This window comes from Phoenix dactylifera, chromosome 11, assembly GCF_009389715.1.
Source record: "Phoenix dactylifera cultivar Barhee BC4 chromosome 11, palm_55x_up_171113_PBpolish2nd_filt_p, whole genome shotgun sequence".
In the NCBI taxonomy this organism is placed as follows: domain Eukaryota; kingdom Viridiplantae; phylum Streptophyta; class Magnoliopsida; order Arecales; family Arecaceae; genus Phoenix; species Phoenix dactylifera.
Window position 1 is genome coordinate 1,636,600 of NC_052402.1, and position 15,798 is coordinate 1,652,397.

The 15,798-nt window shown below is 36.0% G+C and overlaps 1 protein-coding gene across 1 annotated transcript; it reads right to left on the bottom strand.

Annotated features, from left to right (window-relative positions):
• Positions 1 to 653: 653 nt before the first annotated feature.
• Positions 654 to 15,564, bottom strand: LOC103708326 (long chain acyl-CoA synthetase 4-like). Its single transcript, XM_008793203.4, has 19 exons — positions 15,316 to 15,564; positions 14,921 to 14,984; positions 14,726 to 14,815; positions 13,771 to 13,827; positions 13,441 to 13,489; positions 13,086 to 13,162; positions 11,730 to 11,769; positions 11,548 to 11,642; positions 9,933 to 10,100; positions 9,619 to 9,729; positions 9,463 to 9,550; positions 8,435 to 8,501; positions 8,021 to 8,096; positions 7,794 to 7,911; positions 4,720 to 4,965; positions 4,189 to 4,328; positions 1,866 to 2,048; positions 1,623 to 1,742; positions 654 to 957 (listed from the first exon to the last, which is right to left on the bottom strand). Exons 1-19 carry the CDS (start codon positions 15,456 to 15,458, stop codon positions 922 to 924), a joined length of 1,968 nt encoding a protein of 655 aa, XP_008791425.2. The 5' UTR covers positions 15,459 to 15,564; the 3' UTR covers positions 654 to 921.
• Positions 15,565 to 15,798: the final 234 nt, after the last annotated feature.

The following is a 15,798-nucleotide window of genomic DNA, read 5'->3' on the forward strand; positions in this document are numbered from 1 at the left end:
ATTTAATTATGTTTTCCGTTTCTCGTATGGTATTCCGCGTGCTGTTTGGCAGATGCATAAATTTCTATTCGCGACCAATAAGTGATTTTATGGTTAACCACTCGCTCCTACCGCCTGAAGGGCATAAAATTTGGAAGCTTTCAAATTTCTTACTTTTTTAAAAAAATTTCTTAATGATTTCTCCCTTGGAATTTTCAGCGGTCCTATTTTTCTTGTGTTTTTTTTTATCATCTCTCTAATATCATCTAAGTTTGCTTCTTCTCCTCACAGGATAGGTTTTTTTTGTCTTATTTCATAACGTATTTACATACAGTGGCTCACGATTTTCTTCTCTGCATATCTAATCGCGCTCCATCAAATTATGTAAACTTTCCGGCAAGCTACCCTCCGTAATTTCTATTTGTCCGCTGGGGAGAGTCATAAGTCCAATTAGCAAATGGCTATGAATGGCTGTTCACGGTATAAAAAGTGAGGCACACAAAAAGCTTTCAAATTTCTTAGAATACTCAACCTAGACATGAAAGCATTCATTACGCATGCAGCCAATTTTCTTTTCACGTGCATTAGGTGTTCTTGTATGGGAGGTAAACGCTAAAACTAATTATCTCATAAGAAGTTGTAGAACCACCATGAGAATGCACCGAGTAGGAAAAAAAAAAAAACAAATCATGTACTCTCGTTTGACCAAGGGATACATTTTACCAGATCCATATTTTGCCCCGTCGTCTATTACGCTATTCACAAGTGCTTTCAAATGGAAATTAATATTCTATAATCTCGTAGTGTAAATTATCTGAACGTATGTACACTGGATGCCACAGCATAAGTGATTGTTCAATTACAACGAGCATAAAGGAGCAAAAGATATTCCGACTGCTAACTCCATAAGATGAAACTCCATCAGTTGCATGGGTAAAAAGGTTACTTCACACTTTTGTATAGGCTGTCAATGACACCCTGAAAAAACAAACAAACATGATCAGAGTTTTACCTTCTATCAGAAAAGTTGGATTCTAAACATACTAGTTACTGAAAAAGTTGGATGCTGAATATAATAATTATGGGCCTGTTTGGTGTTATTATTTTTTGTGTATTTGTTCCCTTGCATATAAGTGAAATACCACACAGAGATTGACGGTAGAGATGACAATTGCATGGAACTTCTACCATTTATTGCTTTTTTTTTCACTTTTTTTCCCCTGAAAGCAGTAAATCTTTGCCGCCAAAATTTCTAAAGGTTTTACAAAGAATTTAAAAACCAAAATCAGACATATTTGTTCAGTCTAGTTCAATCTTCTTAGACCCTTGAAAGCAAAAATGGAAGACAACATCAATACCAAATGGGCCTTAAATCTTTGAGAGATAAGAACCTTTTTTGTTCCCCATCGGGCAAAACATGCTTCGTTGGCGTGCTAATAGAATGCACAAGATACACAGTGATTTACAGTAGATTTTAGTGATTTGTGGTTATGACGTGAATGGAGAGAGCCCCACGCTATTGTACATGGTGGAATTTGTGCATATCCAGCACCAACAGCAACCCATCCCTTCTTATGTAACCAGATTTGTGACGTAAAACCTAAGATTTTGAATAACACAATATATATACAGCTGAGTGGTACCTGGTAATACTTAAGCAGCTGAGGCCTCTTTTTTTTGTACGTTGGGGTAAGCAGATCACGATCCATATCAAATGGTTCAGGATCCATGTGAATTGCCTTTATGAACTCAAAACCTTTCAGCTGCCAACGATTAAGAGATAACAAGTAAACCAATAAGTTAAGGAAATCAGACTAAAATTTGAGAATTTCTTCATATAAAAGAAGAAATAATTAAAGCCAAACCCAGATTAGAAAATAAGTAACCTTCTTTTCTTTTGCAGCCTTTGTGAGTTCCCCCAAAATGTATTCTTTTGCCTTGGGGTTCTCACATATTGCAGAGAAATCCCCACTTACACCATTAACTTCAGCCCAATGCTCAAGAGCTTGCTTATTGGGATTGACTATGGCAACAAGGAAAGACTCAAAGCTATTTCCATATATCCATATCTGGAAAGACAATTTTTCATGAGAAAACATTTTATAAAACAAATATTAACAATTCAAATTAAGCATTTCAGAATAACAAATTTCTTCTGTTATTACAATGTGCAGCTGCTCTCTAATTGGAGAAGTCAATAGACAACATATGTAAAAAAGCTATATCAATAACTGATATAAGACATCAGATATTGAATGCACATCTTGATATTCCCTTGAAACAAGAGTAGGAGTGTGAATTGTAAGATTATAGTGCTAAATCCGTTCCAGGACCATGCTCTCACTCCTGTGCCAACTGAATGCATGTCAATTTGAACTGTAACGTAACATGCATCATCCCTTTGATCTCTTCTCTCCTACACTTAATTTTTCTAGTAACTAATAAAGTTTGAGCATATTATGAATCAATTGTTCACTTAGCTGGAACCTTAGGTCATCAAACCTTTTTAAAATTGCTGAATGAAGAGAACTAACTTGACTGGTTCTTTCATGTTTCCATCTCTCTTTAACATTTGCTTAAACCATAACCCCACAGCCAACAAGCTTAACCCAACCATTTTGTTGGCTACAAACACTATCAGTGCCGGCACCAGCAGATTCTTTTTGCAAATTCTCATTATCAGTGTTGCCCTCCTCTTTTTAACCTTTTAACAGATAGTGCACCCACCATTCAAGCCTTCTTTGATCTCCGTTGCATACTAGCTTGGCATGTCAACTGATTATTGATTACTTTGTAATTAGTGCAAAATTCAAACTTTAAGATTCTTTTACTGTATTAGGTCTTTACTTTTCCTTTCCTAATTTTATAGCGGATACATCTTTGAACTCCCAACTCTGCCATCCTCATCATATGTGGCACATTATTTATTAAGCAACATCCAAAACCACACAACCATGCAAGTTTCAATTTCATACTGCAAAATTTTCACTGAAATCTCAAAGCACTGATCACATAATATTCCAGAAACAATTCTCCATCTCTTCTTCCTTACTCTTAATTCTATTAAAAATATTTCATCTATCTGTTTATTATTTTATATAATAGGTCCAAGACACGTTATTCTTGGTTAGATAACGCTAAAACTAACAACTAAACATAATTTGATGATTGGAACAAGGAAAACTAATAGGTTATTTACTTAGTTTCAACATTATCTTGTAAGAAAAAATGGCACATATTCCACACATACAACCAAAAAGCTCTATCCTATCCATTTGATGCAAGCTTGATGGTCTAAATTTTTAAATAATGCAAGCTATCTAAAAATCCTCATTTCCACAGGCTTCCTTAGAGGCATCTTCATCACACCTTTATTGCTTAATGCAAGTCCATATCATCTCTTGGGCTAATATACCATATCTGCTTACAGCATAAGAGCCAGGAGAACTTGTCTCCTCCCCAAGTTGGTTCATCAACGGCTGACAGAAGAAGATAATCTCACATGTTAATTTATGGAAAAACCCAGTTTGATACTTGGAAATCATCATTTGTTTTCTTAATCTTCATCTCTCCTGACATTCCTAACCCATAATGTCTTGCACTAGGCAAGTTTCTTATCATGATGGCAAGAAAAGAAATGTAAAAACACCTGCCTCAACCTGCGCTAACTGTGAGTGTTTTCATAATAAATCTGAAAACAGATTCTATGCAGTTCATGTCTCATGTGCCAAATTTTCAACGGAAGATTTTCTTTTATTTTCCGGTGAGAAGATGAGTTGAATAAAATGATGCCTTGCCTTTATACAAAGATAAACATAGGAGTAACAAGGAAAAACTAGCCGGAAGCAGAACAGGGCAAACTAAACAAGATTCAGATTATAATATAACAATGCTTGCACATTGGAAGACATTAGGGTTTACATTCAGCTTTCATTTTTATAAGGAGCATGGTACATAACAATGGAAAAAAAATATGATATTATATTTGCATGGAAAAAAATGATGCTGATATGCTGCATCCACAGATTCACTCAAAAACGAAAAATTGGGGTAGGATCTGGTCCGCAGAGAGGTCATGGAGAGGAGACAGGCAATTTCATAGACATTTAATTTTTAGGGAATCTAGGGAGGTGACATATCTTTCTTCAAATGAAACATGAAAAGCAAGATCCTTTCTTCCAGAAGTTGTTTGTGGGCAATGAGACATACCGAGTCTACATCAGGAACAAGACCATAGACATTCTCCAGATTTTCAACTGCAACATATTCTCCTTGTGAAAGCTTAAAGATGTTTTTCTTCCTATCAATGATTTTCATACTTCCATCAGGCTGCCACTCACCAATGTCCCCTACAGAAAAAAAAAAAAACATAAAAAAAGCACGTCCAACAAAAACTCCATGTAAAGATCAGAAGCATATATTGGAAAAATAGGTTATATATAATTGATGCATGCTCAATAAGGAGTAGAACCGAGCTTAGATATATATTCTTAAGGTTATATTGGTTAAAACAACAGGTATCCAATTCCATAGTAAATGCTTACAAATAGATTATGTTTGTTACAAATCTAAGCTTGCTGACTGCAATAGCCAGGCTCAACCAGGTTGACTTAGTGTAGCTCCAATCCCCATATATTCTCCTTAACATGGAGATTTCTTTGCCATTATTACATTAACTTGTGCTTTCTTTACCATAAACTAACATATAACAGGTTACAATACATGCTGAGCAGAACAAACCTGTGTGAAACCAGCCATCAATCATAACCTCCTTTGTAAGATCTTCACGTTTGTAGTATCCTGAGAATAAAGTATTTCCCCTAACACAGATTTCTCCACGAGGCACTTCTGAGAGAGCATCATAGTTCATTTCAGGAACAGACTCCAGGCGCACATCAACATTTGGTACTGGAGGGCCTACTGTTCCAAGCATCGATAGATCATTTGGCAAAGAGACAAATGTCCCTGCACAGGTCTCCGTAAGACCTAACATGACAAAAAATAGAACCATCAAAATTAACTAAATCATTTTCTGATTTGATCTCCTAATTTAAGACTTTAAACATGCAGTATTTGATTTGCTTGGGATTTCTTGACAACATGACAACTGACACTGACACAATATTCATAATCAACCAATGGCAGTGTTTAACTTACAAGTTACAAGCCACGTTGATTAGATGCTGTAATAGGACATATAAAACAAGCATAACCTATTTCAAGTTTCAATATGTACAGTTTTGCTGGATCAACAAAAGCTCCCTACTTCTCATGTCCTACATGCTTACTACTTACCTAGGAAAATCAACAAAAGAATCAAAATACTCAATTCCAGATACATTAAATTGCAACTCTCTTCTTGTCCACAGAAGTAGTTGCATTGAGAACTAATTTTGATAGTTTGTGGTGATCACGTGTAGTTAGCAAACTTAAATCAAAACTTTACATGCTTATAAACTGTTGCAAAAGGCACCTGTATTATGTTGAACAGATATTATCACATATGCACTAAGTGAAAAGCTTGAACCTTCTAAGAAATCAGTTTAAATAATGAACCTACACAGGTGAGTCTGGCATCTAACAAAAATCCTTATAAGAATCTACATGGATTAAGATGAGTTGACTTTCACATCTCCCAAAATTTACAAAGCTGATGAAAACATGTTAGATCCTTGCACATGCCCTGTAGTATTCAGCTTTTAAGTCGAAGCACAAAATCACAAGGAATAAATGATATTAAAGTAGATGACTGATATATCCTTGCAGTGCTCTATATTTTAAAAATAATTGCTCTCTGTCTAAAGCTTTAATGGACCAACTATAGATGTTTAAAGACAGGAATTGCATGATAGATACCTTTATCCGGGTAAAACAACCAAAAAATCACTAGCAAAATTAACAAACTACATAACACATAAAAGTAAAATAATGCTAAATATGGTTTCAAATCCCAATGGGACATTTTGCAGGATGCCATGATGGGATGCTGTCCCAATTTTTGAGATGGGACCATCCCACCATCATCCTAGCACCCGATCGGTACATCCTAGGATATCCTCCGTCCCAAGTGTTAGAACGGAGCGAGATGGCGGCATGTCCCATTCCACGAAAAAACCGGACGGTTCTGCCTCCAGGATTTAAAACTTTGACGTTAAATAACAGAATAGGCACATATCAACGCTAACAAACTTTGTACCATTTCTTTCCCTGTTAACTGCAGACATTACCCTGGTGCCCTAGCAGCTCCTATGGCTATGCATAAATATTGATCAAAATTAGGATGGCAAATGGAGGCTATGCGATCGCTTGTGCACCTTTTAACCTTCAAAATCCACACCTTTGCTGTTAACATTTCTAATAGCCCTTCCCTTTGGACAAGTGCATCAAACTTATCACATTCTACCATAATGAGTAATGCTCACATAAAGGTTCTTTGCTTCACAATTATCAATTCCCAGATCCCCTTGATGAATCCCTATCCCTTCTAATTTGATTAAAACATTCTTCCATCACTTCACATCCTTCTTACAATTTCTATAACCATTCCATTTTGTGTGAAGAAAAAAATCTTTTATCACATTGAAAAGTTCAGCAAAATCAACTCCAAAATCAGACCAGCATTGGCAGGAAAAGTTACAAAAGTCTTTACTAATGGCTTGACGGTTGAAATATGCCATGCAAAGCAAATAGCAACTGTTTCTACTAGAAGGGGGATAAAAGAGGTAAATACACAAGGTTGGAGACAAGTATTAGTGACTTGACTGCAAAAAAGTTCTTTCACGTTTTGCAAGCTTTTTTTCCTTAACATAAAATTCGATGAAAATTAAAAAGAACTCAAGGATTTAAATTTAATCTTTGATTTTGTAAATTTCACAAGCTTTTTCCTTGCATTCTATGGATGCAGAAATTCTAGAAATATAATTAATAAGGTGGACTAACATTGAAGTGAAGGTGATATGTGCATATCTGCCACTTTCTTAATAATAAATTGATCAGGCTATATACTGCAAGATCTAGTTAACTAGCTTTCATGTTTATGTCTCCAATTATCATCATGTGCATCTTTCCACTGATTCTTAGAGCTTGTACAGGTTTCAGGATATCAAATAATGCATGCCTGATTTGTGGATATTGTATTTTTGTTTCAAAAGATTGCCAATTTGTGGATATTGTTTTTTTCTCTCCAAAAGATACCTCATATCAGAAGATCACTTCTTCATATGAAGTATTTCCATGTCCTTGGGAACCTTGGAGGATTGCTCCTTGCTATCTTAAACTATGTAACATTATTGTATATCTCCCGGTTGCAAATGGACGATGTAAGATGATATAAAGGTGTAGATTAAGGTCAACCGTCCATTTGTTAAATTTTGAAATGAAATCTAGATGAAAACCAGACAATAAGATGTTGAATTTGCTAAAATATGACACTAGGCTCTGGGCATTTAGCATGAGATTTAAGTTATTATATTTTTTGTAAGAAATGTAACTAATAAAGATAACTGGTTAGTGGAAGAGCTAAAAAACATACACGCACTGGAAGTCCAAAATTTTATGTTGGTCAAATACACAATAGAAAACTCAAACATCTAAGAGAGTTGCTTTTCAGTTCATGTTAAAGAGGAGCAGTCAATCCACAGGCATAAAAAGATAATTCTAAAGTGACAGAACTTAAGTTGATTTAAGAAGCAAACATCTATCTTGCCACTTGTAAAGTCATCTCATTACAATTCAGTGATGAAAAGATTATAAATCCATTTTCTAATTTTTGTTATGAATACAGGAAAATAGTTAATTCTGCAAAAGTTGTATACCGTAGCCTTGTAGAACATGGGCACATGTCACCACCCTTAAAAATTCTTCCACATGGATAGCTAAAGGAGCTGCTCCAGATAAAATAAGCCGTACTCTCCCACCAAGTCCATCTTTTACCTAAATAGATTATGGATCCAAAATTACAAAGAAGAGAAGGGACATAAAAGGACCATTCTGCAGAACATACAGATTTTGAAGTAATATGCCTCTGGTTTTCTTAAATTACCTTTTTAAAAACTATTTTGTCAGCAATTGTAGCTGCCTCCTCATGCTTACTTCCTTTCATCATGTTATAAAATTTGCTGTGAAATCCCAACTCATGCATTAATATGAAAGTCAGCAGTGAAGAGACAAATTAAGACGATAAACTTAAAAGTGTACAGCATTGACTTCCAGCCTCATGACATGTTACATGTAATAACCTCTCAAGAAACAAATGTCCCATTAAATATAGACCTATTGCCAGAAACAAAGGGGAAAAAACGGGCAGGAAGATATGTGATGCAACAAAGTTTGGAGAAATACAGCAGGAAGAAGGTAAAAGTGTGAAATAAAATCATAAAGTGAATACTGGACATCCGCATATCCATAATAGAGCAAAATATTATGATTTGGAAACTAGAAATTGTAGAATACTTACTACTTGTAAGCAATATTAAATAATGTGCTCTTCAGGAAACCTCCTGCAGAAATCTTCGCTTGCAGTCCTGAGAAACAGTACAATATAAGATAAGTCCTACATGGAGAAGGATAAATATCCATACCTCGAAAATGAAAAGGGCAATAGCCCCTTGAACTACAACCTACTAGAATAAACATGTAGTGTTCCCGTGATATTGCTGCAATATGTTGGTTCTGATAAGGGTGAGCAGGTCGAACTAGGAAAGATAAACAAATTTGATCTATTACATAAGTAGAGAGCATTATGTTGTAACATGACCCTAAACTTTAATACTTCTCTTTAATTTTGTGTGCTAACCCTATTAAATCTAGTGCTTTGCACAAAAACACCTACAAACATCAACTCTCTTAGGGTTGATAAATAGTAGCATCACAAGCCAAAGAGTGAACTTTATCCTTTCAAATCTCTCTAGCTCCTTATCCTTGGCTATTGGACCACCATATATTGGCTGAAACTGCTGAATACAGACCCAGACCAAATGGAGGATTGACTGGTCACCAAATTTGCAGCCAAGGCCAAATGGATTTGATTCGCAGGGTTTTAATCTTTGTGGCCTGGGAAGGTTTAAAATGGTTATGTCTTCTTCTAGCCTAAAGATTTCATTATTCCAAACGCCTAAAAGTACACTTGAACTACATTTTCACATATAGATTGGTCAAGATGCCTATGTTACATGGACTTTGGTTCACGTGTCAGCTGTGGATGTGAGAATAAGCATTGTATCCTTTCAAACTTCTCTTACAGAACCATGTCCTCCTGTCGTGCCAATATCCATGTTTTAGTGTCAGGTATGGATACCCTAGGCTAAATCAAAGTGTGCAGGTAACATAGCAAGAAGCTATGGAATATGCATGAGAATCATATCACTTTATGATAAAGGTTGAAGCAAATATTTATAATGTGCATAAGAATTTAATTAAGACTATTATTAGATTAGCACATAGACATGCTGCAACAGGCTTGAATACTTCCAATGCAAACGCTACCTGAATAAATGCGATCCAAGACTCGTGGAACAGCACAAAAGATAGTCGGCTTTAATTCCCCAATGTCATCAACTAATAGCTTGACATCCTGAAAATAAAACCTGTAACTAAGGTGTTCTAATTAGATAAAATGATATCTTATGTTAAAAGGCTCACCCCACGCCAAAATCCAATTGAGGCCCCATGGAAGATGAACATCTCTTCAATCACCCGGTCAAAGATATGTGCAAGGGGTAGATAAGATAAATAAACATCATCTTCATGCAACTGTAATAATCACAAAATCAAACAAGCCAAATTTAGGGGGGGAAATAGATGCTAAACCAATAATTTATTGAGTAACATAACAGTAATTTGGAGGCAACCTGTAAAAACAAGATATGAAAAAGGCCACCCAGCTTTGGGTTTCACTTGTAAGAGGACTTCCATCAAAACAACTTAGTAATTAAAACAAGGAAAAATGGACTTACCTGTTCATTCACACAATAAAGCAGCCGATCAACACCAGCAATAAGAGTCACAATGCTATCATTCGAAATCATCACACCCTTAGGATCACCAGTTGTTCCACTGGTGTACATTATAGTACATATATCAGTTTTCTTCTTCACTGGAAGATCATATTTTTGATTACTTCCCTGTACATAACAATACCAAAGTATTAAAAAAAAAAAAAATCTCTAGAGTTCCATGATGTATGTCTTCTTGAATAATGGTGAAAAGAACAGACTTCAATAAAATAAAAAGAAAAGTTGATGTACATTTTCAGGCACATGAAACTGGACAGAAAGCAAAGACTTTTTTGTTTAGCAAGGTGGACCCACTTTACCCAACACATAAAAAAAGGTTAATTGCACATTTCATTTTAAATATATCAATACTGCCGAGTGAAACATGAGTATAATTATGATCAGGATGCAACTCGAGTATCCAAAACCAATGGCAGAGATATGCCTTTATTACTATCATGTCCTACAAGTTAGAATATGATATATGATAAAGAAACAAAAGAGGAATGATTCAGAGAATAAGCCATGATTAATGAACATCATCTGAAATCTACAAATTACACAATATTGTAAACACCACAAAATAAACCATTTATTTCCAAAAATAGTCATTAACTCCACATGAAAAGCTAAAAATTGATACAGCACAACAGAGTCCGATATTCATCATATTTCTTCTCGCTTCCTATCTTTTTTAGAAACATCATGTTGGACCTCCTCAATCATTTTTTACAATTTTCTATCCTACTAAAGTAATATCCAGTCTCTTCCTGTTCATAAGTCCCATCACAATTAGGGGTTGAACTTCTTGCAATGACCAGCCGTTCTCTCATTCACTCAAAATCCCCCTCACCAGTTATTCATTAAATTCTTCATGTTTCCTACAGCACAAGAAGGAAAAAATATGACCAGTTGCTGCATGTGTCTGAAAATAAAAATATGTACCTGAATCTAGGGTTCTCGTCCTGTATTTCCTAGCAATAAATTCTAGTTAGATCTCAATATTCATGGTTCAGCACTAAGCAACCAATGCTACTGATCACCCTGTTACCTATGCTTGTCTCTGCCACTCTTTTCACGGCTTTATTATGTATAAGCCCTCACTCCATTTCAATAAAGGTGGAAGAAAATAGTCATTCAGGATTAGATAAGCTTGTTTAATGATGTACTAAGGCTCACTCTAGTTTAAGATCATATTATCAGTATATAACATATTAACAGATATAAAAACACAACTTACATAGAGTAAAAGATATTTTATTCCGACACAAAAAGAAGCCACAGTAATATCCATTTGATTTTATTCACAAGGAGGTTCTTCCTTAGATTTTCTTTTCTGAATGCTAGATTTTCTTATAGTTAAAGCTATTATCATGCATATATGTGCAAAAAAAATAAATAATCTCCTTGTCTAATTTTACATCAATAACTGGACGCTGAGCAGAATGGCAAGATGGACATATCATAATTGGTGCAAATACAGAATATTTCACACGAGAACTAGAAGTAAGATACTTTCCAGATCCCAAGCATCATTCACAACATGTAAGGAATCTCAACAATGAAAACAGCCTACCAAGAGCAAAAATTCATCCCATGAATATATTGCCAAACCAGACTTTTCAACCTCGTCTCTTTGTTCAGGGGTGACCTTGCCAAAACTCACAATTGCTGCATGTGAAATCATTGTATAAACATAACATAAAGGAATGCAGAAAGCACTAAAGTTGAAATGTAGAGCAATTACATAGAACTTACTTTTTAAGAATTTGGATGAACTAGGAAGGGTTTTCAACACCTGGCAAATTGAATCATTCACCAAAAATTGGTAAAAGAATACCAATATACACTATCAAAATAAAACTGTGCAATAGAACAGGGAAAATTAAACACTGGCTTTAGAAACTTCCAGCAAATCCAATACAAGACAAACATCCCTTGATAGAGTAAAATTTCAAACAATGTGACTTCATTATTTTAGTACAAATTCAACAAGAACTGCTTTATAAACGAACAGTGACTGTGAATATGCATCCATAGATATCTTCATTGTTATGATCTAAAGCTTCTCAATTTAAATGAGGTTAACAATGAAGAAGAAGTGATGAGGTTCAATGAAAGATTGAGTAAATTTTAACAACCACCAGCCTGTAAAATTGAGCCAGATTCCTAGCAAAGAATTTTAGATAAGAGAGGGGCCTGTCATGAAACCTTAGGCATAGGGAGGCCTACCTTATAAGTCAAAACTTGAGTTTATTCAACTAGGGAGCAACTCTTTGAAACATCTCAAACTTGGCAAATGTCTAAATGAATAAGGATGATGACAAGGTCAAATATTGGGAATAGTGTTAATGCTGAGACACATATAAAATGCTCAGTGTCAAAGTGAAAGCCAATCCCAAATAGAGCACTCAGATACAGCTGAAAGGCCCATATAGATGATAGTTATGAGACTAGTGTTATTTATATGGATTCAAGGTAAATGACATTGATCATTTAAACCAGAGTTAAAATGCCTTAGGCCAATATGCTTCAAAGTTATGGACTTCTATGTACTATTCCGACTTTTGGTATACATATTTCTGTGTAACTGAAGTTTAGATAAGAGAGGGGCCTGTCATGAAACCTGAGGCATAGGGAGGCCTACCTTATAAGACAAAACTTGAGTTTACTCAACTAGGGAGCAACTCTTTGAAACATACCAAACTTGGAAAATGTCTAAATGAATAAGGAAGACAACAAGCTTAGATATAGGGAATTGTGTTAATGTTCATACACAGATAAAATACTCAGTATCAAACTGATAACCACTCCCAAATAGAGCACTCAGATACAGCTGTAAAGCCCATATAGATGATAGTTATGAGACTAGTGTTACTTGCATGGATTCGGGGTAAATGACACTGACAATTTAAACCAGAGTTAAAATGCCTTAGGCCAATATGCTTCAATGTTAAGAACTTCATTGTACTATTCCAACTTTCAGTATGCATATTTTGTTGTTACCGGAGTAGGTATAATCCAGAATTCCTCGGTCAGAAGAATATTATTATTTAACTGATGCATGCAAAGTAAGCTGAAACATTTCATAACCAAACTTTGAACATAGGATACCTCTCCAATCTTTTTCTCTTCTGCAAAAGCAATCTGAACCTCTGCATGACACAAAATAAATTCTACTGCCCCAGCACCTACAGCCACAACAAGCAACAAGAGTTGGTGTACAGCATTAATCACAAAAAGATAACATGAATTTAGATTCTATAATTAGTTCCTTCCCACTGTTATCATCCAGGGTAAAGGCACTTAAACTATTGGGACTGATTAGCATGCATCCTGTTGCAAGATATTAGTGCATGCGACCTCATCACAAATTGCTGAATCATGTTGGCTGGATGTAAATACGTTTTCAGAATAATTGTTTTAGTATATTAACAAAGATCAACTAAAGAAAGAGGACACTACATACCAAGAGTATCATATAAGGGAACACAGTGAATCCCATGAGCATTGCAAGCCTGCAGAGGCCATGTGGATGCATAAGAAAAAATGTAATTACTGCAACACATGTAAGGAATGTTTTTATTTACAAAAAAAAAAAAAAAACTATAAGGGATACAAAATAAATCCATGTGTCGAAATGGAAATTCAAATACTCAAGATTCAATAGAAATGTTATTTTTTCGCAAAACAATAGTTAACCAACATGAAGCCTGATGTTCAGTATTGGCGGTTAAAAGGATCCAAGGCTTTCTTAAAAGCTTTAAAATCAGAAGAATGCATGTAAAGTACATTGTACCTCCATACTGATGACCCACTCAGGAGAGTTAGAACCATAGATACCACAACGACCACCCTGCCAAGGAGCAATAAAAAGATCAACTGATTAATTCCAGAATTTATCAATGCAAACATGTTTTTACTGAGAACTTTGAGAACAGTTGATCCACGCCTGCAATTTGCAAAGGCTCAGAATTTCACTATGGACTAAATCAGTGAACTTTAAACATAAAAATAGGTTGACACCATAAAAACTTTAGAACTCATAGGAAAATACAACGCTGGGGGTGTGGATATGAAGATTAATGACCATGAAAGAGTAGATAACTTTTTCTCAACCATACTATGAACATAAATAAAGTCTCTATATCTCAGATGCAGAGAGAGAGAGAGAATTTTAACAAAAGACCAGTATTAACTTATGGCTAAAATAAATACGCCATACCAGCCCGAACCAGACGGTATGAAGTGTACCATACTATACTGATTCGGTACCAGTATTTGGTATGGATAGCATACTGACACTCAATATGTCAAAAAAAATTTTATACCATACCGTACCACTACTGTACTAGTGTGGCACCAGTACCAAGACGGCGAATATTGGGACAAAAAATAATCCCAATTTTCTGTAACAGGTTGTGAGAGGTCACTATCAATACAGATACCCTTCCTTTTCTATATCATTATTCCTCTAAGTTCCCTGCGTACATACCCGCGTTCATGGCCCAGAATATCAAGTAGCATGCAATTTTCTCACTGAAAGGGCAACCATATGTGGGGGAAGCAGCATAATTTTTGGTCAAGCATGAAAAACAAAACAATCAATGTGTTCGTTCATAAATTATGACATTGACAGGGGTGTCAGGCAGGCAGAAGTTGACAATAAATGTTACTAAAAGATGATAATATATATGTTCTGGACACTCTAACTAGACACCCACCTGACTAAACAAAATACATCTTAGTTTTACCTGCTCAACTCCAAGACTCCGTGTCGAAGCCCCTACTTTCGTCACGATGTCATATACTTCTTTATAGGTCATCCAGACATATTTACCGGGCTGCAAAAAAAAAAGAAAAAGTACACAAGGGAATCAATCGAACAAAAAGTCAAAAACAAATAAAAGTATATAGCGCGTTAACGATAGCATCAAAGGCGGACTCACCTTCCCATCAACAATTTCACGACGGCCGAGCATTCGGTTGTCAGGGAACCTCTCGACACTCATACTGAGTCACGGATAAAAAGAAGGAAAAACAAAGAACGACAAGATTTGATTAAAAAAAAATCCCGATCTGATGACTGCAGCATCAACAATTTAAAGAATTTCATTAATATAAACTGTTTACAAGAAGAGCTACTCAGAGATGGAACCGTTCAAGAGAAAGAGAGAAACAAGAAAGAAACACGATCCGAAAAAAAAAAAATCGACAAGAAAAGAAAGAAAACGGAAGAATCCGGGTTCTTGATCTGCGAGATTTATGACCATCGGAGACGAAATTGATGTAGAGATTTCGAAAGGATAAAAGAAAAAAACAACTGCGATCGCTGCTAAAATACCGGAAGACATCCCAGCAACAGTCGAGGCCGGGAACGGGCGGTGGGAAGCCGTCCTTGGCGAAGGCGCTCCGGTATGTGGAGCCAACGGAGGGCCGGCCGTCGGCAGCCTCCCTCCCCTTCTCCGCCTCTATAAGATTCTTCATCTCCGCCGAGCCGAGCCGCGCCTCTTCCCACCTGCCGGTATCTTAATAGAGAGAGGTTCAAGAAGGACTTCAGGACTTGGGACTTTCTTGCGCTCTCTATATATAATGTATCCGCATAGGACTTTCTTGCCCTTAAATGAACCGGTGACCAAAAGGCATCGGATGGGAGTACGGATACGGTAGGTGGTGGGTTATTTCAGTATTTTCCTCCATTTCGTTTCTTCGTCCTCTTAGCCTTGTTCCGGTCAATCCCCTCCCTGTCTCCCGTAAACCTTTCCATGGGGAGGTCGGCGGGTTGTTTCCGCCTTTGGATAGTAATTGGGTGGCTTGCACATCGTGG

Bases quoted from the DNA above. Each gene is read 5' to 3' on its own strand.
- LOC103708326 (XM_008793203.4), bottom strand. From the start codon at position 15,458: ATGAAGAATCTTATAGAGGCGGAGAAGGGGAGGGAGGCTGCCGACGGC. The intron at 14,816-14,920 runs GTGAGTCCGCCT...TTTTTTTTGCAG, and splicing joins GTGAAATTGTTGATGGGAAG to CCCGGTAAATATGTCTGGAT. The intron at 2,049-4,188 runs GTATGTCTCATT...TTGTCTTTCCAG, and splicing joins TTGTTCCTGATGTAGACTCG to ATATGGATATATGGAAATAG.